The following is a 26549-nucleotide window of genomic DNA, read 5'->3' on the forward strand; positions in this document are numbered from 1 at the left end:
AACCAGTTAGTAGTAAAGCTGAACTGAATGCACTGATACTGAAATTCATGGCCAAAAGAAATTAAAGGGTTGATAAAATGACAAGGCTGGCTCATGATGAATGTATGTTGCTTTAATTTATAAATGGAACTCCACACTCTGTTACGGTTATAATTCAATGAGTCAGGAAGTATCATGCTGTTGCATGCAAGAATGTTATGATTACCATCAGATATACTGTCAAACCTATATTCCAAACAATCCAGTAAACTGTGAAAGTGTCCTGGCCTGCAAGAGTCTTTGTATGAAGATAGCACTATTAAAGCCTTATTTCTAATATTTCTGTAGTGAGCAATTAAATGTCAAATTTGCAGTCTTTTTCAGAGATCTGAATTTTGGTTTGAGTATAAACATGAAATAGGTGCCTGAACAGCATATGATAAAGCATCTGAAAAAAAGATGACAGTTTATTACACCAAATTACCTTGTATATTCTGAGACTTTACAGGGTTTCTTTCCCAGTGAAAAAGAACGGACCTCTGAGCCATGGTCTAACTTTCTTTTCATCTGTAAAATGGGACAAGAGAAAAGATGTTAGCTTCCCACCTTAAGGTAGAACTGTAATGAACAGTTTGTATTACTTTGGGGGGGGGGAACCCCTCTTTTTATAGATGCTTTAGTCCCTTTGAATGGTCATTCTGATTTATAATTTTAAATAATTCCAACAGTTCAACAACCTTTTGTACAATCTCGCAGGCCATAGTTCCGTGATGGCGAACCTATGGCACGTGGAGCCATATCTGAGGGCACGCGAGGCGTTGCCATATATCAGCTCCACTGTGTATGCACACGTTGGCCAGTTGATTTTCAGCCTTCTGGAGGTGGGCGGCCACTTTTTCTCTCCCCAGGCTTCAAAAAAGCCTCGTCCAAAAGCTGTGTGCATGTGCTGAATGGCAGAGTGTCAGAGCTGGGCTGCCCCGCCAATTTGGGCAGGGTGGCTGAGATCGTCTGTGCCTCTAACCGCCTCTATTTTCAGCAATTTTAACTGTGGTGTGAGCAGGCAGGCAGGCGAGTGAGCTGGCCACTGGCCAAACGCACGTGCGCTTAGGTAAGCAGCAGCAGTGGCGAAAGCAGAGAAGACAACAGGGTGCGCAAGGGATCAGGTCTTGCCCTTTCACCCTGCAATTGCTGCTTTTCTGGGGTGGCAGGGCTGTGCACAAGGAATGAGTTGGCCTTCTCCGGGTCCCGTCGAGTAAACAATGTCGTTTGGCGGGCCCCAGGGGAACAGCCTTCTCTGTGGCGGCCCCGGCCCTCTGGAATCAACTCCCCCTGGAGATTAGAATTGCCCCCACCCTCCCTGTCTTTCATAAACTACTCAAGACTCACTTATACCGCCAGGCATGGGGGAGTTGAGACACCTTTCCCCCCCCAGGCTCTTTTATACTTTGTTTTATGTTTGGTATGAATGTGTTGTTTGGTTTTTTTAAATAATGATAGGGTTTTATATGTTTTTTAGTATTAGATTTGTTCAACTATAATATTGTTTTTATTATTGTTGTGAGCCGCCCCGAGTCTTCGGAGAGGGGCGGCATACAAATCTAATAAATTATTATTATTATTATTATTATTATTATTATTATTATTAATGCTGAGAGTCAGCTCAGGCGCACGGGGTAGCATTTGCAGACTGGGTGGCCACCCTCTGCTCCTTCTTCAGATCGGATCAACTAGCGGCAGGCATAGTGGGGCTCACATGGGGGCATCAAACCGGCTGTAGTTGACTTTGTACAATTTTTCTCAAGAAAATTCTGAATGGGCCGTGTGCACAGCGTGGGTTCCGGGTGGTGGTGTTGCATGAGCATGTGGGGGGGGGGGCGTGTTGCATTATGGGTACTAGCGCATGCGCGCTGCCATTTTTGACATGCAACAAAAAAAGATTCATCATCACTGCCATAGTTATTATTAGGCTTTCAAAATGTTTGCTACATTTATTTCTACACACATACATTATAATTTATTTTCTATAATCTGGTAACATAGGTTTACAAGTACAGTATTAGCTTTTTCAATTTCCTAAAAATGGAAAAAAAGCATAAACATACAAAGAAGGATGAGATTAAAATGAGATGCACATTGTCCTTATTTTAATAACTTTCTGAAAAGTATTAATATATGCTTATTCTCCCATGCTTTAGAACTGAGTGGTTATAGAGGGCCTATGATTTTGGTTTAGTTTTTCTATCAGCTGTCTTCTTTCATATTTGTTCTTTTTTTCTATTTCTTTTTAATTGTACGTTGCTCAGAGTTGAGGACTCGGGTGGCCTGTAACTGAATGAATAAATATATATAAAGGTTAATAATAATAATAATAACAGAGTTGGAAGGGATCTTGAAGGTCTTCTAGCTCAACACCCTGCTTGGGCAGGAGACCCTACACTACTTAACATCTTAAAAACTTCTGGCATTGGAGGATTAACAACTTTTGGAGGCAAGCTGTTTCATTGTTCTGTCCGGAATTTTCTCTTTATTCTAAATTGCTTCTCTCCTTGATTAGTTTCCACCTATTACTTCTTGACTTATCCTCAGGTGCTCTGGAGAATAGCTGACTGGTTCTTGCATAATTATTTGAAAACATTTTATGAAAAGGAATCAAGGAAATTAAATTGCTTTTCTGTGAGATGTTCCTTGCATTTCTAATTCCTCTTGACAGATTTAATAAAACTTTTTTTTTCCTAATGAGAATAATGTGGGAGGGGAGTGCGAATTTATGAAGATTTTACTCCAATTTCCAGAGAATTCTTTAAAAAAAGATTTTGTTTTAAAGTACATCTACAGTAATCAACATATTGAGTCAAACAAATTATTAAATGCTAATACGCTCAGTGAGTTTAAGAAACTTCTAGGCAAGCAATTGAACTTAAAACTATATGCAATAATTTTATAAAATACAGTTCTATTACTGCATGACATTGCTTAGAACAGGTTTATTAAAATCTATTTATGATGCAAACTTTTCAAATTTGACCAATGTAGCCCTAACTTGCTACACTGGTTAAGTAACATAGCATACATGTTTGAGCAGAATGTTCAATATAGAAATTGATGGGTTTTTATTTTGTTGATATTTCATAATACAATAAATGTTTTAAGTAACTGATATCGTACCAATATTTTCCTATTGGTTTTTGAAAATATTCTTTGTAATGTCCAAGATATACTGCCCTTCAAAGCATATCATGCTTATTTTTTCTATTAAATGGTTAATTAATTATTGAGCTGGTACTGTTGCTTTGATAATGATAACGAACGTATTACATTTCATTTTGGACAATATTCTATGTAAATTGCTCTGCATATTCATGTCACTTTCTCAATATTGAAGTTAACCTATCTCATGATTCTGGCTCATATGGAGTATCTGCATGCTACCAAACAAAATTAAAAACCAAAATGAGAAAACAACCTTTTTTACAAGCATGTCTCTTCTTTAAAACAGGACACAGAATAACAGAAACCATATTTTCACCCATGTACTGGGGAATGAGGAAACCACTGGAAAACGATTCCTCATTTTCCTCATTTAACATTAACATGTTTATTCAGGAAAAATGTTTTTAATCTTTAATTTGATTTTCCTGTGGGATAGCATGATAACAAGGCCTTCACAGAAAAAAAAATTTTCCTTCAGGTAAATTTCGGGAGTCAGAGCTGTAACATAAACTCCCACTTTAAACACAACTTCATTGTCTCAGAAGTACAGGATATATTCAAAAGTGTTTCTATAGCTGCCAAAGTATGTTATCAAACTCTGTTTTTTTCAATATCTGCATTATAAACTTTTTCTCTCCTTATTTAATCTGGATTGTGAAATATGCACTAGCTCTGCAATGCACACTGTATTAAAAAAAAAGACGGTAATAAATCATCCTACATCATCCTATAAAGAAGTTTATTCCCCTCAGAGTAATCTAATGCGGCGCTACTATATAACGCAAAACATTCCTAAATACTCGTGAAAACATTTGCATTTCATAGCAAACTATTAATATAGTATGAACATTATTATTGGAAAGAACAGATCCCGTAGCCTGTTTTTTCTGCACTGCTACTGGGAATGCACCAGGCACATCTTTAAAATTCCTCCCTGATGCCAATATTTACATAGAAGCCATAGAATTATTTGTTTCAAGGGCGGCAGCATTAAGAAAATAAAAATACTTTCCCGGAGACAATATGCAAAACGAGAATACGGAGGGAAGGTCTACTTTAAAAAAAAGAAGAAGAAGAAGCTTTAAAGCGCTGAGCTGAACGTAAAGACCCGTTTCAGTCGAAGGTAAATAATTTGATCTTTCCCTGATTTTAAAATAAAAGCATTTCGCATCTCAACTGAGCCTCGTCGCTATTTGCTTTTTTTACCCAGCACGCAGAATTTTAAGCATCCAGCCACCCACTAAAAGGAGGGGGGAAACCACGGAGATACTGCAGCCATCTACAATGATACGGATTTTTTTCCTCCCTCCCTTCCTCTTCTACTAGCTACCATGCAGAATAATAATGCCTCCGTCGAAAGCGCGCGAGTTGCTACTCACTTTGTAAAAAATCATCTTTAAAGTGCCGTAGAAGCCCATGTTGTCGGTATTTTTCCCCTTTAGAGATTCGGTGCCGCCAAGTATCCGGCTGCTGGGCAATCGTTGGCAATATAAACCTTTTTCAGGTAGATATGTCACGGACTCTAATGTGGACATGCTCGGGCACGTCAGGGAAGGAAGACCGGGCAACAGAACCGGCAGCCAAAACTCCGCTGCGAACGAGAAGCAAGCTGGCGATCCCACCGCTTCGCCCGGCACACACACATACATACGCAGGCGCTTGCCGAGGGAGAACTTGAGGGGAAAATAATGAGATCGGGAGGGAAGATTATTGGAGGAGCCTCTGCCCAGTCAAAAGCCCTGACTGAACGGATTCCTCCCTCGGCGGCGCAGAGAGCTCGGATTACATCTTCCCTCACGCTGAGAATGGTGCAGTCCAAGTTTCAGCAATGCAGGCTGCACATCAATTACATGGTGCTCCCGTTCCAAGGAGCCTGTGAGCGTAGAGCAAGGGAAGGACTTCGGCAGGAAATTAAAGCAGCCCCCGTGCCTTGCTCACATTGGCCACTGGGACTGGGGGAAGCACGGAAACTCTATCGTTCCGAGGCCAATAATTTATCTTCCCTCGTTTTAAACCAAAGCAGAATAGCCCTGGCTAAATAACTGCCAACTGCAGCAAACAAGTTAATTTTCTCTCCTCACAAGTGCACTGTGGCCCTCAGGCAATCTATCTGCACCTTTGAGCCAAACCTAAGGGATGCAGAAAATGCTCCATAAAGTACAGTTAATTGTATAATAATCTGAGATGAGCATTCCTTTTGGCAATCTCATTTCTTATTTGAGGAAAAAAACCCTCATGGCATTGGAATATTTAACATTCGGTCCAATCTTATTAAGCATCATCCTGCCAGGAAGATACAAACGTTAAGCTGCAATTCCAAAATGAGATCATCTAATTCACATTAAACGTGGCACCCTGAAAATATTTCCTAATTGGTTTTGGGTTACAACTAAAATGAAAAATATTTATTCCATGACTTTCCGTGATAACTTGCTTCCATCACACTTCTTTTTAAAGTGTGTTTTGAAATCTATTCCTTCTTCTAAGATGCACTAATTGTAGCCTTTATTCAGAAAGTAGGAAATGAAAAATTTAAAAAAAAAAGAATATTACTTAGAAATCTCTCAGAAATCATGTGACCATTTTTCTTTCACCATTAGATATCCCACAATAGCCTATAAAAGAGGGTAATTCAAAGGGAAGGCTTGCATATTCTATCAGGAAATAAGTGCCCTGTTCCCTTTTATTAGTTCTTACTACGTATTAGTAAGTAAAGCTCACTAATAAAAGGAACTAAGACACAATTGAAAGTTCTTGATTTCTTATGTTGATTTTAAGAGGAATAAACCAACACCACTTCTTCAGATATTCTCCAAGCAATCATGGACAAACCATAGTCATTGCTACACATACCGTGTTTCCCCGAAAATAAGACACTGTCTTATATTAATTTTTGCTCCAAAAGTTGTGCTACGTCTTATTTTCGGGGGGATGCCTTATATTTCTCAAATAAGACAAATTCACAGGCAGAAAAGCTGACACCCCCCAAAGACAGTGTACCGTACGGTACACTGATTACGGTACGGTACCTGTCAGTATGGCACCCACACACACAAACGACGGCACTTATATGATACAACAGTATACTCCCGCTATTGCAGCTTCCGGCCACCAGAGGAACTACAGTCTACGCACTGTAGTGGAGACTGTAATGGCGGTGAGACAGCAGCAGACTGTGTCTGCTGTACTGGACGGTACAAAGTGATGGAAGGGGCCAGCAGGGGATGCCACATTATTATGGTACCGCTATGAACAGCTTTGAATGGTACCGTATGTTTTTCCACCGTACCGTATGTAAACTTGACTACGCCTTGTTTTCGGGGGGTACCTTATATTAGCAAATTCTGCAAAACCTCTGACATTCCTTACTTTCTGGGTACGTCTTATTTTCGGGGAAACAGGGTAGCTAACTGGATTTATAAAAATACAGCAGTTCCAACACCTTTAAAAGGAAAATAATTTATACTGCAGGGAGATAAAAGCAGTATGTTCTAGATGCACAAACATAAAACCATCAGCAGAAGTTTGCTAAATCAAGTAGAACTATGACATGTTCTGAACAGGATGCTTTCTCGACTGTTAATAACTGCAGTATGGCACTTGTGTAGAAGGTATGTTCATAGTTTCTCCAGATGGCATCTTTGCCATTAACACTCTACTTTCCCTTGCTTGTACTGTAGTATAAAATATTGAGAAAAATTTTAAGTGTGCACACAATATGTGAGTTTCTAATTTATAATCTATTAGTAAGCAACTCCAAACATCATGATTGTTATGATACATTTGCATCGTTCTACTGATTCCAATCATAGGCAATGTAAGAATTATACACATTATATATGTAAGTCATCAACTTACAACATTTTGTTTAGTGACCATTCAAACTTACAAAGGCACTGAAATAAGTGACGTATGACTGCTTTCTCCACTTGTTGGATTGCAGTATCCAACAATCATGTGATCAAAATTCAGACTTGTGGAGACTTATATTTATGAGTTGCAGTGTCCCAGGGTTATGCGATCACCTTTTGAGATTTTCTTACAAACAAGGTCAATGGGATCTTTGCTTAACAACTGTGAAAAGTTATAAAGTGGGGCCAATCTCACTTAACAACTGTGTCTTTTAGTTAACAGAAATTTTGGCTCAATTGTGATCCTAAATTGAGGATTTACATGTATTAAATTACGATGCTGCTGAGACTAAAAGAGATTTAAACCATTTAATGATTGCTATGTTTGCTTTTTATGCTATTGCTTAGTATACAGTCCTGAAACAATACAGTTCTTACCATATTATGAAACATAAGATATACAGTAATTCTGTATTTTTTCCTTCTGTTCAGTTGTATCCAATTCTTAGAGACAGCCTATTTTCTTGGAAGGTTCACCATTGCCTCCTTCCTACAGCTAAGATAAAGTGACTGACTCACAGTCTCCTGGTTTCTACACCAATACTTTAACAACTACACCAGAGTGACTTTCAAAATTCTATATAGAGAAGGGCTATATGTACATTGCAGTAACCAATAAGACACACAAGCTTTGCATGTTTATTTGCATCTAATTATAATCTCATGACGACAAATAGTGGGACCCTGTTTATTTTTCTTCTCTAGTCAGTCACATCAACCTTCCATCCACATTACCTCTGAATTTTGGAAATTAAGTATGGAATAGGAAGCCGGATTATGTACAACCTTTATAATTCAAAATCCTGATAAATTTTCTGATGGAAATTTGATTTCCCATAATATTAGAGAATGAAAAAATGGTTTCTATGTTATTTCATCATTGGAACAGTTTAGAATAGTAGAGTACATATATTTATCCCAGGATAATCATGTGGCACCAATACAGCATGTATTGTATGATGTAAACATACACACACACACACACACACACACACACACACACACACGGATAATTCACAAATAGCAGAAGCAGTTTGTTATGGTGGTTAATGTGCTAGTCTAGAAATCAAAGAGAGCAAATTCTTCTGCTGCACGAATTCCAGCGACCGGTTAGGTCCCACAGAGTTGGCCTTCTCCGGGTCCCATCGACTAAACAATGTCGTTTGGCGGGACCCAGGAGAAGAGCCTTCTCTGTGGCTGCCCCAACCCTCTGGAACCAGCTCCCCCCAGATATCAGAGTTGCCCCCACCCTCCTTGCCTTTTGCAAGCTCCTTAAAACCCACCTCTGTCGTCAGGCATGGGGGAATTGAAATTTTCCCTTCCCCCTAGGCTTATAGAATTTATACATGGTATGCTTGTATGTATGATTGGTTCTTTAAATTGGTTTTTTTTAGATTATTTTAATATTAGATTTGTTTACATTGTCTTTTTTATTGTTGTTAGCCGCCCCGAGTCTTCGGAGAGGGGCGGCATACAAATCTAATAAATAATAAAAATAAAAATAAAAAATTCTAGTCCATCCTTATGCGTGTAAGCCAGTTTGGTGACTTGGAGCCAGCCATTCTCTTTGAACCCCCCCTTCTGCCCACATACAGTTAGTACTACAGTACAAATAGAAGGAATATATTACGTATTCTTATCATCTTGACTTACTTACAATGTAATAAAAATAAACATCTAATAAATTAAATCTAATCCAATTTAAAACACAACAGGTTTATAGACAAGAAGTAACTCAATGACAGAATACATGTCCTAGATTCAAACCATTTAAAAAGTTTAAAAGTATATTTGTCTATGAAGTGGTGAGATGATAGACTTCCTGTGGGGAAAGTCAAACAAAATGTTCACTTTATGTCTTTAAATATAAAATCTAATATCTCAGGGAAAAGGTTCGGCCAGAACTTTCCTCCCTGTGCCCAACTGTCCAAGTCCAAATAAACGGTTAAAAATAACTATATTTAGCCTGAACTATACAGTATATTTAAAAAATTTGCATTAACATCTCACAAATTATTGGACTTATAATATACCATAAAATAGTAAATCAAAATTATTGCACCTCGTCTTTCCAATGATTCTTGATAGTTATTAGATATGTTTTGTATCTTGTTGGCATGCAAAACAAAATTCTAGAGGAAGTAAGAAATTAATATTCGATTAATATTTTAATACTTTTTTCAGATATACCCCTATTCTCTTCAAAACAGTTATGTAGAATAGTTTAATTAACTCCTGTGTTTCATTTTATTATGGCAAATTCTCCAAAATAGGTAAATATTCAGGGAAAAGCTGGTATCAAATAAGGCAATAACATTAAAATTTACAGGAAATTAGGCTGTTGTCTCATAGGAAGGGGCGAAGAAATGAAAGTATTATAACCACAATTTACATAAAGAATTGAGATACCAATATTAAGTATGTCAAAAACAAATACATTTAACAATTTAACAATTTTCAAGTAGTAATAATAAATAAATCAGGCATAAACAGGAATCAAATGAGGATAAAGGAATCGAGAATTCTCTGAGCTGTTAGAGAAGGCAATCAGCTCCCTCAAGCTGCAACCTAAGTAAGTGCAGATTATTTACTCATGCACAATTATTTTAAATAGTTACAAGAACAATTTTTAAACTTTAAAGTTAGGAAACATAAAGGCTAAATTATTAATTATAAAAATTATATCCTTATTATGATATTATAACTTATTATAACTTAGGGGGAGGAAAACTTATTAGGAAGCCAAAATTCAAAATTGTACTAATATTGAGTTCCACTCTTTGATTTCTTCATTGCCAGAATCCTATAATAAAATAGTTGCTCCATTTATGTTGGTATCGTTGAGAATTTTGATCAGTGATGGCGAATCTAAGGCACAGGTGGCACGCGGAGCCATATCTGCTGGCATGCGAGCCATTGCCCTAGGTCAGCTCCAGCGCACATGTGTGTGCTGGCCAGCTGATTTTTGGTTCACACAGAGGCTCTGGGAAGGCATTTTTGGCTTCCAAAGAGCCTCTGAGGGGATGGGGGAGGGTGATTTTACCTCCCCTGACTCCAGGGAAGCCTTTGGAACCTGGGGAGGGCAAAAAACCACAAGCCTACTGGGCCTACCAGAAGTTGGGAAACAGGCCATTTCCAGGCTCCAGAGGGCCTCTGGGAGGGGTGGGGGAAGTTGTTTTCACCATCCCCAGACATTAAATTATGGGTGTGGGCACTCACGCATGCACAATTGCCTGCACGCATGCTCTTTCGGCATCTGAGGGGAAAAAAGTCTGCTATCACTGATATAGACGATGTCTTAGAAGAACTTGAACGATTAAAGATAAATAAGGCAATGGGTCCAGATGGCATCCACCCCAGAGTTCTTAAAGAACTCAGATCTGTCATTGCTACCCCCCTGAATGATTTGTTTAACCAATCCCTGTTACCAGGAGATGTTCCTGAGGATTGGAGAATGGCCAGTGTTGTGCCTATCCACAAGAAGGGCAGTAGAGGAGAAACTGGTAACTACAGGCCAGTCAGCTTGACATCAGTTACAGTTAAAACGATGGAGACTCTACTCAAAGAGGATAAATCAGTACCTAAAAAACAATAACTTATTGGACCCAAATCAGCATGGCTTTACTGAAGGCAAATCATGTCAGACTAATCTCATTGATTTCTTTGACTATGTCACAAAGGTGTTGGATGAAGGTGGTGCCATGGATATTGCCTACCTGGACTTCAGCAAAGCCTTTGATACGGTTCCACATAAAGAGCTGATAGATAAATTAGTGAAGATTGGACTTAATTCCTGGATAGTTCAGTGGATTTCAAGCTGGCTGAAGCATAGACATCAGAGAGTTATTTTTAATGGCGAGTATTCTGAGCAGAGACAGGTTACAAGCGGTGTGCCACAAGGGTGTGTTCTGGGTCCTATTCTTTTTAATATGTTTGTGAGTGACATAGGGGAAGGTTTGGTAGGGAAGGTTTGCCTATTTGCCGATGACTCTAAAGTGTGCAATAGGGTTGATATTTCTGGAGGGGTCTGTAATATGGTAAATGATTTAGCTTTACTAGATGAATTGTCAAAGCAATGGAAACTGCAGTTTAATGTTTCCAAATGTAAAATAATGCACTTGGGGAAAAGGAATCCTCAATCTGAGTATTGCATTGGCAGTACTGTGTTAGCAAAAACTTCAGAAGAGAAGGATTTAGGGGTAGTGATTTCTGACAGTCTCAAAATGGGTGAGCAGTGTGATCGGGCAGTAGGAAAAGCAAGTAGGATGCTTGGCTGCATAGCTAGAGGTATAACAAGCAGGAAGAGGGAGATTGTGATCCCCTTATATAGAGCGCTGGTGAGACAACATTTGGAATACTGTGTTCAGTTCTGGAGACCTCACCTACAAAAAGATATTGACAAAATTGACCGGGTCCAAAGATGGGCTACAAGAATGGTGGAAGGTCTTAAGCGTAAAACGTATCAGGAAAGACTTAATGAACTCAATCTGTATAGTCTGGAGGACAGAAGGAAAAGGGGGGGACATGATCGAAACATTTAAATATGTTAAAGGGTTAAATAAGGTTCAGGAGGGAAGTGTTTTTAATAGGAAAGTGAACACAAGAACAAGGGGACACAATCTGAAGTTAGTTGGGGGGAAAGATCAAAAGCAACATGAGGAAATATTATTTCACTGAAAGAGTAGTACATCCTTGGAACAAACTTCCAGCAGACGTGGTTGGTAAATCCACAGTAACTGAATTTAAACATGCCTGGGATAAACATATATCCATCCTAAGATAAAACACAGGAAATAGTATAAGGGCAGACTAGATGGACCATGAGGTCTTTTTCTGCCGTCAGTCTTCTATGTTTCTAGACTATCATCTGAATGTCTTGGTGGTTTAAAAAGACAGGCGGGCAGGCAGGCAGATTCAGTGCTTTACTGTATAAGTATTATATAGAAGGCAAATTACTTTAAATGAGGCCTTAAAATGAAGTCTAGAATGAATATATAGTTATCATCTTATTTATTTTGATTAAAAAAAGGAAGATTTGTTTCGGCCAGCAGGGAGGTGACACGGAGCTGGGCCCAGGAGATTACCAACGCCTCCTTGGGAAGGGGAGTTTTTCCATCTCTCTATAAAGAAGCGCTCGTGCGCCCCCTCCTCAAGAAGCCCTCCCTGGACCCAGCTGTGCTTAACAACTATCGTCCAGTCTCCAACCTTCCCTTTATGGGGAAGGTTGTTGAGAAGGTGGTGGCGCTCCAGCTCCAGCGGTCCTTGGAAGAAGCCGATTATCTAGGTCCCCGGCAGTCGGGTTTCAGGCCCGGTTACAGCACGGAAACCGCTTTGGTCGCGTTGATGGATGATCTCTGGCGGGCCCGGGACAGGGGTTTATCCTCTGTCCTGGTGCTCCTTGACCTCTCAGCGGCTTTCGATACCATCGACCATGGTATCCTTCTGCACCGGTTGGAGGGGTTGGGGGTGGGAGGCACTGTGCTTCAGTGGTTCTCCTCCTACCTCTCTGGCCGGTCGCAGTTGGTGTTAGTGGGGGCCCAGAGGTCGACTCCTAGGTTTCTCCCTTGTGGGGTGCCTCAGGGGTCGGTCCTCTCCCCCCTGCTATTCAACATCTACATGAAACCGCTGGGCGAGATCATCCAAGGACATGGGGTGAGGTATCATCAGTACGCTGATGATACCCAGCTCTACATCTCCACCCCATGCCCAGTCAACGAAGCGGCGGAAGTGATGTGCCGGTGCCTGGAGGCTGTTGGGGCCTGGATGGGTGTCAACAGACTCAAGCTCAACCCGGATAAGACGGAGTGGCTGTGGGTTTTGCCTCCCAAGGACAATTCCATCTGTCCGTCCATTACCCTGGGGGGGGAATTATTGACCCCCTCAGAGAGGGTCCGCAACTTGGGCGTCCTCCTCGATCCACAGCTCACATTAGAAAAACATCTCTCAGCTGTGGCGAGGGGGGCGTTTGCCCAGGTTCGCCTGTTGCACCAGTTGCGGCCCTATCTGGACCGGGACTCACTGCTCACAGTCACTCATGCCCTCATCACCTCGAGGTTCGACTACTGTAATGCTCTCTACATGGGGCTACCTTTGAAAAGTGTTCGGAAACTTCAGATCGTGCAGAATGCAGCTGCGAGAGCAGTCATGGGCTTACCTAGGTATGCCCATGTTTCTCCATCACTCCGCAGTCTGCATTGGCTGCCGATCAATTTCCGGTCACAATTCAAAGTGTTGGTTATGACCTTTAAAGCCCTTCATGGCACTGGACCAGAATATCTCCGAGACCGCCTACTGCCGCACGAATCCCAGCGACCGATTAGGTCCCACAGAGTGGGCCTTCTCCGGGTCCCGTCAACTAAACAATGTCGGTTGGCGGGCTCCAGGGGAAGAGCCTTCTCTGTGGCGGCACCGGCCCTATGGAACCAACTCCCCCCGGAGATTAGGATTGCCCCTACTCTTCCTGCCTTCCGTAAACTCCTTAAAACCCACCTTTGTCGTCAGGCATGGGGGAATTGAAACATCTCCCCCTGGGCATGTTTAATTTATATATGGTATGCGTGTGTGTATGTCTGTTAGTATATGGGGTCTTTTAAATCTTTAAACATTTTAAAAACTGTTGGATTATTTATGATTTGTTGTTACATGTTGTGAGCCGCCCCGAGTCTTCGGAGAGGGGCGGCATACAAATCGAATAAATAATAATAATAATAATAATAATAATAATAATAATAATAATAATAATAACATTTACGGTATTTTCTTTGCTATTCATCCTGTTTATTGATGAATGTTGGGGGGAAAGAAGGCTATGCCTATAGTTTTATGCTCTTTATTGATAGTGCTTGTTCTTGGTTGCTATTAAAGATCAGAACAATTACAATAATACAATAATAATTACAATAACTATCCTTATAAATGATCGTGAAAAAAGCAGCCTATCTCCCACGTGTAAATGAGACCTAGGTAGACCCAGAGGGCCAGTGTTTCTCTTTCAAAATTGTGCCTGTCTGGATTTATTATGTGATACCAGCTTGAACTCCGGAACAAAGAAGATGAGGTAGTGATTGTGATTTGGGAAGGCTTGATGGCTTTCAGAGGGTCTGTAATGCATTTAAACTGGACGTGAGACCTTGATGCAAAAGATAATTCTATTTACAAGTTGGCAGTGGAATCCCTAAATTTAAAAGTCCCTGAGGATTTAAACACATCACTGGATAACACAAAACATAGACCTACTCTATCAATTATAGCTCAGGGCCAGACTATTTATGGGACCGCCTCCTCCCTCCTCCCTCATTGCAGCCAGTAAGGACCCGCATTATCTCCTCCCTACCGGTTTTCCGGAAAGCTGTTAAAACCTGGTCACTGTTGTGGTTCAGCCTGAGCCAGATCAGAGACCAGCTGCGTCTCTGCTGGCTCCATGCCCGGGGGAGTCTGAGAGCAGAGGGGAGAGTTCTTTGCAGCCGGACAGTAGAGCCAGCAGTCAAGAAAGTGAAGATGAAGCAAGGCCTGGGAGCCCTGGGGAAGGGCTATCTCAAGCAAGTAGCTTTGATTCTCTGGATTCCCTGGAGTCCCTGGATGACGAAGCACAAGCTATCATTAGTATGCAGCAGAGACGCATAGCTCAAAGGAGGAATCAACTGCGTAGATATTATCAGCGTTGAATGAGAAACACCAGGGGGTTGGGTGTGGTCCTCATTAGCAGGGAAGGGTTTATAAGGCATGAGAACCATTTCGGCAGCGTGGAGTGTTATCAAAGAGGAGTTGGTGTTATCTGCATTTTCTCTCAGCGTTTTTGTTCCTGGCTCATGGCCCAGCAGTCTTGAAGACCCATGGCAGGTTTGGGTCTGTTAGCTCAACAGCCTCGTTTGGCATTAAGGATCCTGTTTTTCTGTATGAACAATTGCTTTCGTGTATCTATTTGGAGTTCCAGTGCTTTCCTGACCTGTAAGGACATTTTCTGTTGGCTTCTTTTTTTTTACCATTATAAAACTGTGTTTGGATTCAACCAGTGTGTCTGGCTTATCTTTTTGGGTTGGTCATAGCTTCCGGAGTGACCCAGACAGAACAGTCACCACGGGTGCAAAGTAAGCCAGAAGAAAGAGATGGTCATGGGGGAGACAGTGGTGCTAGGGCTGGGGTCTATGAAGGTGTGGAAACCAGGTGATGTGTGCGAATGGAGAGTGGGTGGTGAGTGGGCAGCAGCTCCGTGGCATGCCTGGAGCTGGGGAATGGCCCATTCCCCAACCCAGCCAAGGTGAACGGCAGCTCCTTGGTGAATGGCATGTACTTAGGTGCCCGGCACCCAATCCAAGGCGACAAGCAAGCAGGCAGCACCCATTACTTACCTTTGGTCAGCTGAGCTGAGCAAGTATCGGCGAGGCAACTAGTTATGTGATAGCTGGGCCATATATAGGGTGGGGTAGGTGAGCGGGGCGAGCAACTGGAAGAGGTGAGTGGTGAGAAGGGGCAAATGGCCAAAAGAGGAGAGTGGCGACCGAATGGGTGTGGGCAGAGTCAACCAGAGGTATTTACTGGTTTGGCGAACCAATTCAAATTGCTGCTACCAGTTTACCTGAATTGGTCCGAACTGGTCAAATACCACCACTGGCTGACAGTGTGTGTTACTGGTCTAAAGTTCTTGATGTCTAAAGAAGGACTAGAACACACAGCTACTACCTTTTAATAACTAAGTTGAATTCAATGTCTTTTAAGAGCGGGTGGGCTAAATGTTTTGTTGCTTTTTTCAGTGTCAACTTGCTTTGCTTGATTGTTTAACAGCAAAATCTCCATCAATTCATCTAAACAAATCTACTTGAGGGTGGCAGAATAACCTCGACAGTAGTCAAACGTAGCAGATTTGACAAGTTCAAAGCTAATAAAGCTTTTATCTTGAAAGGTCATTGTTACTTAAATTACTTCTGATAATTTAATGATAAGATGTTATTCTCTAAATCATTCTCAATGCTTAAACAAAAGCCTTCATTAATGTAATAAAACATTACATTAGTCCCCACACACATACATTCATCATGAAGAAATACCTTGCAATTAAGAAGGTCAGACACAAGTAACTAGAAACAGGAGTTGAGTTCAAAGTGGTAATCATTCATTACACGCTACCTATACCCAAGAATACGACCCACTAATGGTCAAGGCAAATTGGCGCTAGATAAAGGTCAATGGAATTCACAGGGGATTGGACATAGGGCTCTCGTAGCTGTGTACGGATTCCAATGTGGTGTCTATGGAGATTCTCAGTCATCCAGGCCAGGCTGTCCTAAAGATGCTTTTTCAAGGAGAACTGTCTCCTTCCTTTCTAATTTCACAAGACTGTTAATATCTAACTGTCCCAGGACCTTTGGGGAATAGAGAAAAATAATATGGGTAGTTTTTGACTTACAATCACAATTAGGACTGGAATTCTTGTTGCTAAGCAATGCAGTCTTTGAGTCATCGTGTGACCAGACTCAATGTGTTACATCCATTTTTCCCATGGTTATTAAACAGATCACTGCATGCATTAATCAAATTATGCAGATGTTAAGCAAATATATAGTTGATAAACAAACCTGGCTTTCCCCATTGACTTTACTTGTTGGAAGCCAGTTGGGAAGGCCAGAGATCACAATCCTGCCTGCAAGAATTGCAGCCAAACTACATGCAAGCTTGTTTCCAAGCAACCAAATTACAATCATGCAGATATTGTGATAGTTGTAACTTAGAGGAGTGTTTCCCAACCTTGGCAACTTGAAGATATCTGGACTTCAACTCCCAGAATTCCCCAGCCAGCATTCGCTGGCTGGGGAATTCTGGGAGTTGAAGTCCAAATACCTTCAAGTTGCCAAGGTTGGGAAACATTGACTTAGAGGATGGGTGATACATTACTTTTTTTCCGCACCATCGTAAATTTGAACTGTCATTAAATGAATGGTCTTAAGTTGAGGACTATCTGTATGTGGTGTGAATATGTCACAGCACCATTGATTGCATTTCTTATGTTGCCCTTTTCTACTATGATACTGGGTATAACATTGTTTTATGTATGGAGTCTTTGTGATGCAAACAGCATATACTTTATTATAAATAAATAAGGATGAAGCAATCTGCAAGACCAATACCTTTTTAATAATAAAAAGAAAACTTAACTTCTATGAAATTGTACAAACTGGCTTTGATTTTTCCCATTCTGGCAATTTTTGATTATCCACTTTTTAAAGAAAAGGGGCAGATTGGTCTGGGGATGGGAAAATGAAAAGTTTTAGAGAATTATTTGACTGAAAACATCCCTACTGAATACCGTTGCAGATAAATTTATATTTAATTGTTTCTTAAACTAATCCACTCTAGTAAATTATGATCATTAACAATTTTCCTTCAAAAATAAGGGCAAGAACAGCCAATTGAGGTAATGGTAGATATTGTCATTTGACAGTCTGTACCAGTTTTTCAATTCAATTCAGTTACATACTCCTTTGAGAGATGAAAGGAAACTTTTTTAAAAAGCTTTCAAATACAGTGATCCCCCGATTATCGCGAGGGTTCCGTTCCAAGACCCCTCGCGATAATCGATTTCTCGCGATGTAGCGGTGCGGAAGTAAAAACACCATCTGCGCATGCGCGCCCCTTTTCCCATGGCCGCGCATGCGCAGATGGTGTTTTTACTTCCGCACCTGGGAAGACCCAGCAGCTGAGGAGCCGCCTGCCTGCCCGCTTGTCCGCCGCTTTTCCGCTTGTCCGCCGCTCTGGGAGTTGAAGACCCAGGGAAGGTTCCTTCGGCCGCCCACCAGCTGATCTGCTCGGCAGCGCAGTAGCAGCGAGGAGCCGAAGATGGGGTTTCCCCGTTGCCCACGCAAAGGGAAAACCCCATCTTCGGCTCCTCGCTGCTACTGCGCTGCCGAGCAGATCAGCTGGTGGGCGGCCGAAGGAACCTTCCCTGGGTGCCACCCGCCACTCGAGAGCAAGAGGGGGAGAGATAGAGAAAGAGAGAGAAGGAAAGAAAGAGATGAGAGAGGGAGGAAGAGAGTGTGAGAGAGGAAGAAGCAAGATAGAGAAAGAGAGAAGGAAAGAAAGATGAGAAAGGAAGGGAGTGACGTCATCGGGTGGAAAAATCGCGATATAGCGTTTCGCAAAGATCGAGATCGCGAAATTCGGGGGATCACTGTACAACCATTTTTCTATCCTTACAGCTTTAAGGATAAGGGGTTCTGTGATTTTTTTTTGTTATTAATAGGTTCCATAGTCTGAAAAAGTTTGGAAACCACTGATTGATAGCTTGGAATAGCAGGCCAAAGAGCTAGATGTTTCCAATTTCTTCAATAAGCTCACAGCTAGCATTCTGTTATATTTTTTTTAAAGGAAAAAATAATAATCCTTTCATTTAAAAATACCGTAACAAATATTTTTAGGACAAAAATAAATAAGCTTCCAAACTGGAAGTTTTATTCTCCTGGAGAGCATACAGCTCATATAGTAAGGGCTAAATGCCCTTTTTCTGGACAAATCTGATCTAATTTCTGAAATCAGTCACTATGCTTGTTTTACTTCATTATTTTCTGTAGAATGGAATTTTACGTGACTTTAAAATCTAATCCCAAAAAGATAAATTAAAAAATACCCAGCAATGCTTTTTCCAAAATAGCTGTTCCTAACTGAATACAATCACTACAATATTCTCTGCTGCATCTCAGTTCAAATAATATTTCTATGAAGATGCTGCAATTGATAATGTGAGAAAAGGCATTCGAGCAAGTAGAAACAATAAAATTGTATTACAGTGTTCCCTCGATTTTCGCGGGTTCGAACTTCGCGAAAAGCCTATACCACGGTTTTTCAAAAATATTAATTAAAAAATACTTTGCGTTTTTCCCCCTATACCACGGTTTTTCCTCCCTGATGACGTCATATGTCATCGCCAAACTTTCGTCCGCCTTTAATAATTTTTTAAAAAAATAAACTTTAATAAATAAACATGATGAATAATAATTTAAATGGTTGCTAAGGGAATGGGAAATTGTAATTTAGGGGTTTGAAGTGTTAAGGGAAGGCTTGTGACACTGTTCATAGCCAACAATAGTGTATTTACTTCCGCATCTCTACTTCGCGGAAATTCGACTTTCGCGGGCAGTCTCGGAACGCATCCCCCGCGAAAATTGAGGGAACACTGTATAACATGAAGTAGTTTGGGGTTGATGTAAAGAAAAAATATAGCTTCTTTCAATGGCTGTCATAGAAGGATAAATTTATACCCAATTTGCTGCAATGGGATCATGTGCATGTTGAATTTTCTTTTCAGCAAAAAGAGAAAAGTATTTTGACTTAGCTGGTCAAGATTTTTGGATCTGTTCTATTTATAAATTCCTAGACTTTTTTGTATTTAAAAAAATATCATATCATATCTGGGAAATTTATATTGGTAATTTTTAATTCTGACTATATCATTTCTCTATATTTTTATAATTTCAACAATTATTTTATCTCATGTTTATTCCTTTAAAATATAAAGTTTGCATTTGATTTCTTCATGATGTTGCTATTATAATTCCTATGGGATGAATCAAATGTAACAGAATCTTTCAATTTATGCACGGCTACATTTATACTAGACTTTGATCTTGACATAAATTATTAAATAATTAATTCAAGTCCATTATTGACGATTTTGGAGTTTTAGGACAAAAATGTTTCTAAAGGGTGCCTGCTGATTTCAGCTATTGATAGAATGATATGAATATCATCTAATAGAATATCGTCTAGAATATTTATGCAAGCAGTTTATTTAAACATGTTCAGTTTAATATTAGATAAAATCTATCTTCAAATAGAAACAATTTCCCTCCCTCAAAGTAGGTGATGTTGATTTGTGTAAATTTTTTGGTTCAATGCTCTCTATTTGTTTATCAGTAGTAGCTCTGTAGTCCTCTGAAATAATGAAAATGAATATGTTGGCTTGTACTTAGGTCCTTTGCAAAGGTATATTTTACAATTGCCTTATGATTATTTCCCAAATTTATAACTATGGGTTTTTTTAATTAAAATATGTATGCTTTGCCTTTCAGTGAGATAATAAAGGCTAATAGATAATGAGTTATATAATCAAATGGGAAAATTATTTATTTTATTTATTTTATTAGATTTGTATGCCGCCCCTTTTCGTAGACAGTTGTGCGTTTTCCACTTTCGTCCGTTAATTTATATTCTAAAAAGGCTTTCCAAAAGCTGAATACCTCTCAAGCTCTGAATTCATAGGCTGACCTTAGTCTTTCTCAGAATGATTTTTAATGTAGTCTGCTATCAGCAAAACCCGTTTAAAACACATGCCCCATCTGCCAGTTTCCCAAATGCAAAAGAACTTCTTATACTTGCAGACAGTGCCGCTTCTGCCTGCTTCACTCTTCTAAATACCAGCTGTATGATAATGAGTAAAGACAGCCGAAAAATACTGCGCGGTAACAAAGCTGGTACGAAACGGGCAAAACAACGCTCCCACTCAAAGCAGCAGTGGCAGCATGAACTTTACAGATTATCCATTGAACAGGGATGGGGGAGGTTTGGGGGGGAAAGAAAAGGGCCTGTAGAGATAGTTAAAGAAGGGGGGCAATCCACAGGGAAGAATGAAACTCAAGAAGGGGTACAAGTGCTGAATGAAAAGCCTAAATTCTAAAGTACTTTTGTTAATATGCATGAATCGGTTCTGCGCATTTTCCACAGCTTACTTCTGATGTACTAATGATATGCCAATTGCCATTCCGATCATTTACATATGCAGGCTATTTCCCAAAAAGGCAGAGATTTCCCATAAAACTTGTCTATTCTCAAATTATCATTGAGGTCTTCGGAGTCTAGGATGAAAGCAATATTTATAAATTACCATACATTATTTCTCATAGCTAAACTTTTCTATTTTCAGTGAGACATATCAATAGCATTATTCTATGTATTTATTTCGCCTCCCAAAAGCCATCTAACAAGGGGGGGGGAGTATTTTCAACATATGCTTCCCATTCAGAAAATGTTAGTTATAATAATAATAATAATAATAATAATAATAATTATTATTATTATTATTATTATTATTATTATAATAGCTGCAACGACTCTGGCATAAGCCAGTGAAAGTGGTCCCAGTGGTACTTGGCACGCTGGGCGCAGTGCCAAAGGATCTCAGCGGACATTTGAAAACCATCGGAATTGACAAAATCTCCATCTGTCAATTGCAAAAGGCCGCTTTACTGGGATCAGCAAACATAATTCGCCGCTACATCACGCAGTCCTAGGTGCTTGGGAAGCGCCCGACTGGTGATGAAATACGAAATCCAGCATAGTGATCTTGTTTGCTGTGTTGTATTGACATAATAGTAATAATAGTAATAATGACAACAGAGTTGGAAGAGACCTTGAAGGTCTTCTGGTCCAAACCCCTGCTTAGGCAGGAAACCCTACACTACTTCAGACAGATGGTTATCCAACATCTGCTTAAAAACTTCCAGTTTTGGGGCATTCACAACTTCTGGAGACAAACTGTTCCACTGATCAACCGTTCCGACTGTCAGGAAATTTCTCTTTAGTTCTATTACTTCTCTCCTTGTTTAGTCTCCACCCATTGGTTCTTGTTCTACCCTCAGGTGCTCTGGAGAATAGGTTGACTCCCTCCTCTTTGTGGCAGCCTGAGATATTGGAACACTGCTATCATATTCCCCTTACATCTTAACTATTTACAATAAATGTAGCATGTCTTGTACAATCCTGACTTCTATACATAATATTTTTCATTATATACTGCATTAGAAGTAAGGTATAAATCCAGTCAAGTTAGCATGCTAATTCTAATATCTAAATGCCCACCAGTTCTCAAAGACTGCTGAGCATATCATAGTCAATACTTTATAAAAAGTAATAAACTTTTACTGATCATTGTTGGGAAGGAAAAAGAGATATTAACAGTTTTTTTTCTCAGTGTATCTGTGAAAGAAATAGAGAAAAGAGTATTAAGGAATGAATATTAAAAATCAAATTATTTTTCTGATGTTCATTTGGATTTTTTAAATACATTGGACTATTAGATTTAACTAGATTTTTATGGTATATATCTGAGTAGATAAATACAAATACTAGTTATCATACTTATTAATTCTAGAATATGTTAATTAAGATTTATTTATATATTTCTTTCTTATCATCAAATCAGTGTAGGTCACATACAATAGAAAGAAAATAGAAAAATTAGCATTAGTTTAATAAGATTTTTTCATACCAAGCTACCTAATAATACTTTAAATACAATATTTTGATCCTAAAATCTGCAAGGGATATACATAATTTTTGCATAGGCATACTTGTATAGTTTGTACCAATTTGTCTCAACACTTTTTTATTACAGTGTTGCAGTGCCCCTACATGTTCAGTAATGGAAAAGCAAGCCAGTTTATTAACTAAACAGCATCTAAAGGTCTCAAAATTGCTAGTACTTGCTGAGTATTAGAATACTGTACTATATTTTTAAATAGTACATTTATTTCTGCTATACTGCATCTGAAACCAATCATATACAGTGAAATAGCAAACTACCATAATTTATTTAAATTGAGATATTAATACTTAAAAATAGTCTAGATGTTGCTAACATTCTATGGATCTGATTTCAATAGTCAACCACCTTGTTTCACATAAATCAGACTTCCATGGCGTTCGTGACAGTTGCTGAACTGTTTCAGTATCCTCAGCTTTGTTTATAAATTGGGATGAAATGTGGCAGTCTGATATTTGTAAATCATGCTCCAATTTCTTCATCAGAATTAGAACAATGCTAACTGGTTGAAAGTTTTGGACTATTAGTTTACTACCTAAGTAGGAAATCTGTTGCAGACTCTAAGAAATTGCAGGAGATTCCTGGAGGGATTAGATAGTACAGATCTACTCTTGTTGCATTTGTAGTTATTCCAAGGATGCAAATAATTCGATATAGTTACACATAACATCTCTTAGCAGTTCATTGCTAAGCGATCAACAACAATAAAACAAGTTTAAGCATTACCAAATATATTTTTTTTAAACCACAAGTAATCCAATTTAATGGGTACAGTCTGCAGAAATAATATACAAAAATTAATGTGTTGGGTTTTTTACTAACTTCAACTGCTTTCTCAGAATATTTAGAAGAGTCTTTCTCTGTTACCGGAGGCGTCTTGAAATCTAATACAGTGTTCCCTCGATTTTCGCAGGTTCGAACTTTGCGAAAAGTCTATACCACGGGTTTTCAAAAATATTAATTAAAAAATACTTCACGGGTTTTTTCCCTATATCACGGGTTTTCCCACCCGATGATGTCATATGTCATCGCCAAACTTTCGTCTGCTTTTAATAATTTTTTTTTAAAATAAACTTTAATAAATAAACATGGTGAGTAATAATCTAAATGGTTGCTAAGGGAATGGGAAATTGCAATTTAGGGGTTTAAAGTGTTAAGGGAAGGTTTGTGATAGTGTTCATAGCCAAAAATAGTGTATTTACTTCCGCATCTCTACTTCGCGGAAATTCGACTTTCGCGGGCGGTCTCGGAACGCATCCCCCACGAAAAACAAGGGAACACTGTATAGGGGATTCCCTCCATAATATACTGACATGAACTAAGGCTTGTTAGAAATGCCCCAAAACAGAAAAGTTATTTTTTTAGGTATGTCAGAACTTAAAAGGAAAGGCTAGAGTCTTTCTCATATTTATATATTTTCTCAGAAAAGTAACAAGGCACTAACTGTCCATCGTTGGTTGAAGGAGAGAGCTGCTTAGGATAAACAAGGAGAGAATAAAAGAATCGAAACTTTAATCATAGGGAACATCAGCGAAGAATATGGCAGAACTGTAGTCTCTGAAAATAACTAGAGAATTGGAAGGGAAAAACAGAGGACAAATAAGGACAAAAATCTAAATTCCAAAAATCATGAACAATTCTCTTCAAGGAATATTCATGTTACAGTGTTCCCTCGATTTTCGCGGGGGATGCGTTCCGAGACCGCCCACGAAAGTTGAATTTCCGCGAAGTAGAAATGCGGAAGTAAATACACTATTTTTGGCTATGAACAGTATCACAAGCCATCCCATAACACTTTAAACCCCTAAATTGCAATTCCCCATTCACTTAGCAACCTCTTAGATTATTACTCACCATGTTTCTTTATTAAAGTTTATTAAAAAAATATTTATTAAAGGTGGACGAAAGTTTAGTGATGATATATGATGTCATCGGGCAGGAAAAACCGTGGTATAGGGGGGGAAACCGCAAAGTATTTTTTAATTAATATTTTTGAAAACCCGTGGTATAGACTTTTCGCAAAGTTCGAACCCGCGAAAATCGAAGGAACACTATATATCAGAAAAGTATCAATATGCAACAGAAAAATAGTTGTGACTAGAAGGTTATCATTAAGATCTAGAAGGTTTCCATCCACTTCCCCAAAACACAGAGCTTTTATTTAGCAAAAGGATAATTAAGAGGCTAAAACACACAAAATGTTTTAATGGGTTCAAAACATGCATCTATGTACTTATTTAATTGTTCGGATACAAAAACATTTTGCATTTTGCAATATTTTGTTTAGAGAAAGCTGCCTGATTACTGCTGAGGTTAGGGGATCAATAGATTGAGGTGATATAGTGGGCTCCTGCACAGACTACTGCACAGACCACTGAGGCAAGAGACAGCTTTTCTGCCAGCAGCCACAAGGAAGCTCAAGAGATCTCCAGCTGCATTGATGTTGATAATGTGACTGATATGAACTGTGTAGGTAATCCTCAGAGCATGGTTTGTCCCTTATTCAATGAAAGCTCCTTCAGTGTAGCCTCTAAGCTTTCAGCTCTACCATTAAGTGGAATGATGTACTCATGGGGAGAGAGAGTGAAGAACTTTTTGTAATTTCAAAACTTTTGAAATTACAAAAAAATATCCTCTGGCCCAGCTCCTGTCCCAAGGACTGTGGATGTGGGGGAGACATCCACATGCTGCAGGCCTGTGGAATCTGATGATGAAGGCTCCTCTGACCAAGAAGACATGAGTGACAGGGAGGAGGAGAGTGGGGCAGACAACTCAGAAGGAGATCAATTATCTAGCTCCTCCTTGGATTCAGAACAAGAGTTAATGATACAGCCACGCATGCGGAGACCGATGCATAGGCAACAACAACTGAGAGATTATTATCAAAGAAAATGAGGCCACCTGTGGTTGGGTGGGGCTGTGGTAATTAGTGAGGCTGCTATAAATAGCAGCCTGTGGGTTTGGCCATTGTGGAGGATTATCTGATCGTTGTGTTTCGTGACTGCTTTACTGACTTTGACCTTTTGTGTGCTGCTTTTTCCCCGCTTTGAAACTAAACCAGAGCAAAGTGTGTTTCACTTTGTGAAAGAAGAAGGACTGTGAATTGCATCACAGCTGCAAGCTAAGTATCACAGAACTGATAAGGGACTTGTACAAATTACCAGTTTGTTTGGAGACCAGTGCTCTTTGCTATACCAAAAGAGGGCTTAGGTTAAGTGAATTTTCATTATAAAGAACATTGTTTTGAATTTTCAAACGTGTGTGTGTCTGAAATTTGTACCTGTGAATTTTTGGGAGGAGTCTACCAGAGAGCCCGACAGAACATGAGATAATCCAGATTTTGCCCATTTTAGGCTTTATCAGAAATGTGTTTGGGATTCTCTCCGCTTGAGATTCATAGAAATCAGATAGATCACAGAATCATAGATCATAGAAAAAGGCCATTTGGGGGCTGCCCCATCCTATCAAATGTTCTGAGCCCCAAAATATATACCTCTTGTCTAATATTATTTACGAAAAAGGCAAAGAATTATCATCGTTTTTTAGACATAAATGTAGGTGATCGTTGGATAGAATGTTGTTATATTTTGCCCTGATCATTGCTTAAGTAAGCCTATGTTTAGTTCTTTGGTTTTGGTGTGGATTTTGATCTTTTAAAAAAAATGTTTTATATTAATTGTTGTGAACATTTTAAGAGCCTATAATTGGGCAGCATACAACATGTGTGAAACAAGTTAATATGAACTACATGTAAGACCTGGCAATGCTGCACTGAAAGAACATACAAGACCAACTATTTGTCATGTCTATATGCAAGCAGAAACTGAAAATCTAAATCAATGAATCAAAACTGAATCGGTGCAGACATTAGTTATTATGTTGTCTTGAAATCCTTAAGCCAACCCTTCCACCACAAACATTCCAAATCTAGTTTCACCTATCTGATAAAATAGTTAAACTGAATGTAAATCAACTAAGCAATGTCGTTTGGTGGGACCCAGGAGAAGAGCCTTCTCTGTGGCGGCCCCGACCCTCTTGAACCAGCTCCCCCCAGATATCAGAGTTGCCCCCACCCTCCTTGCCTTTCGCAAGCTCCTTAAAACCCACCTCTGTCGTCAGGCATGGGGGAATTGAAATTTCAC

The 26549-nt window shown here is 39.5% G+C and overlaps 1 protein-coding gene across 5 annotated transcripts in view; it reads right to left on the reverse strand.

Annotated features, from left to right (window-relative positions):
* The window catches only part of FBXW7 (F-box and WD repeat domain containing 7), a 135401-nt gene that overhangs the window by 41536 nt on the left and 67316 nt on the right, over window positions 1-26549 (reverse strand). For 2 of the 5 annotated variants that reach the window (XM_070757820.1, XM_070757821.1), the window contains one exon: window positions 464-546. In XM_070757820.1, the coding sequence (XP_070613921.1) occupies window positions 464-546 (83 nt within the window). Of the gene's footprint in view, window positions 1-463; window positions 547-4568; window positions 4758-9162; window positions 9226-22017; window positions 22062-26549 lie in introns of those variants that run through there. The other 3 variants (XM_070757822.1, XM_070757823.1, XM_070757826.1) reach the window with 3 other exon arrangements.

Source organism: Erythrolamprus reginae, chromosome 7 (genome assembly GCF_031021105.1).
Source record: "Erythrolamprus reginae isolate rEryReg1 chromosome 7, rEryReg1.hap1, whole genome shotgun sequence".
In the NCBI taxonomy this organism is placed as follows: Eukaryota; Metazoa; Chordata; class Lepidosauria; order Squamata; family Dipsadidae; genus Erythrolamprus; species Erythrolamprus reginae.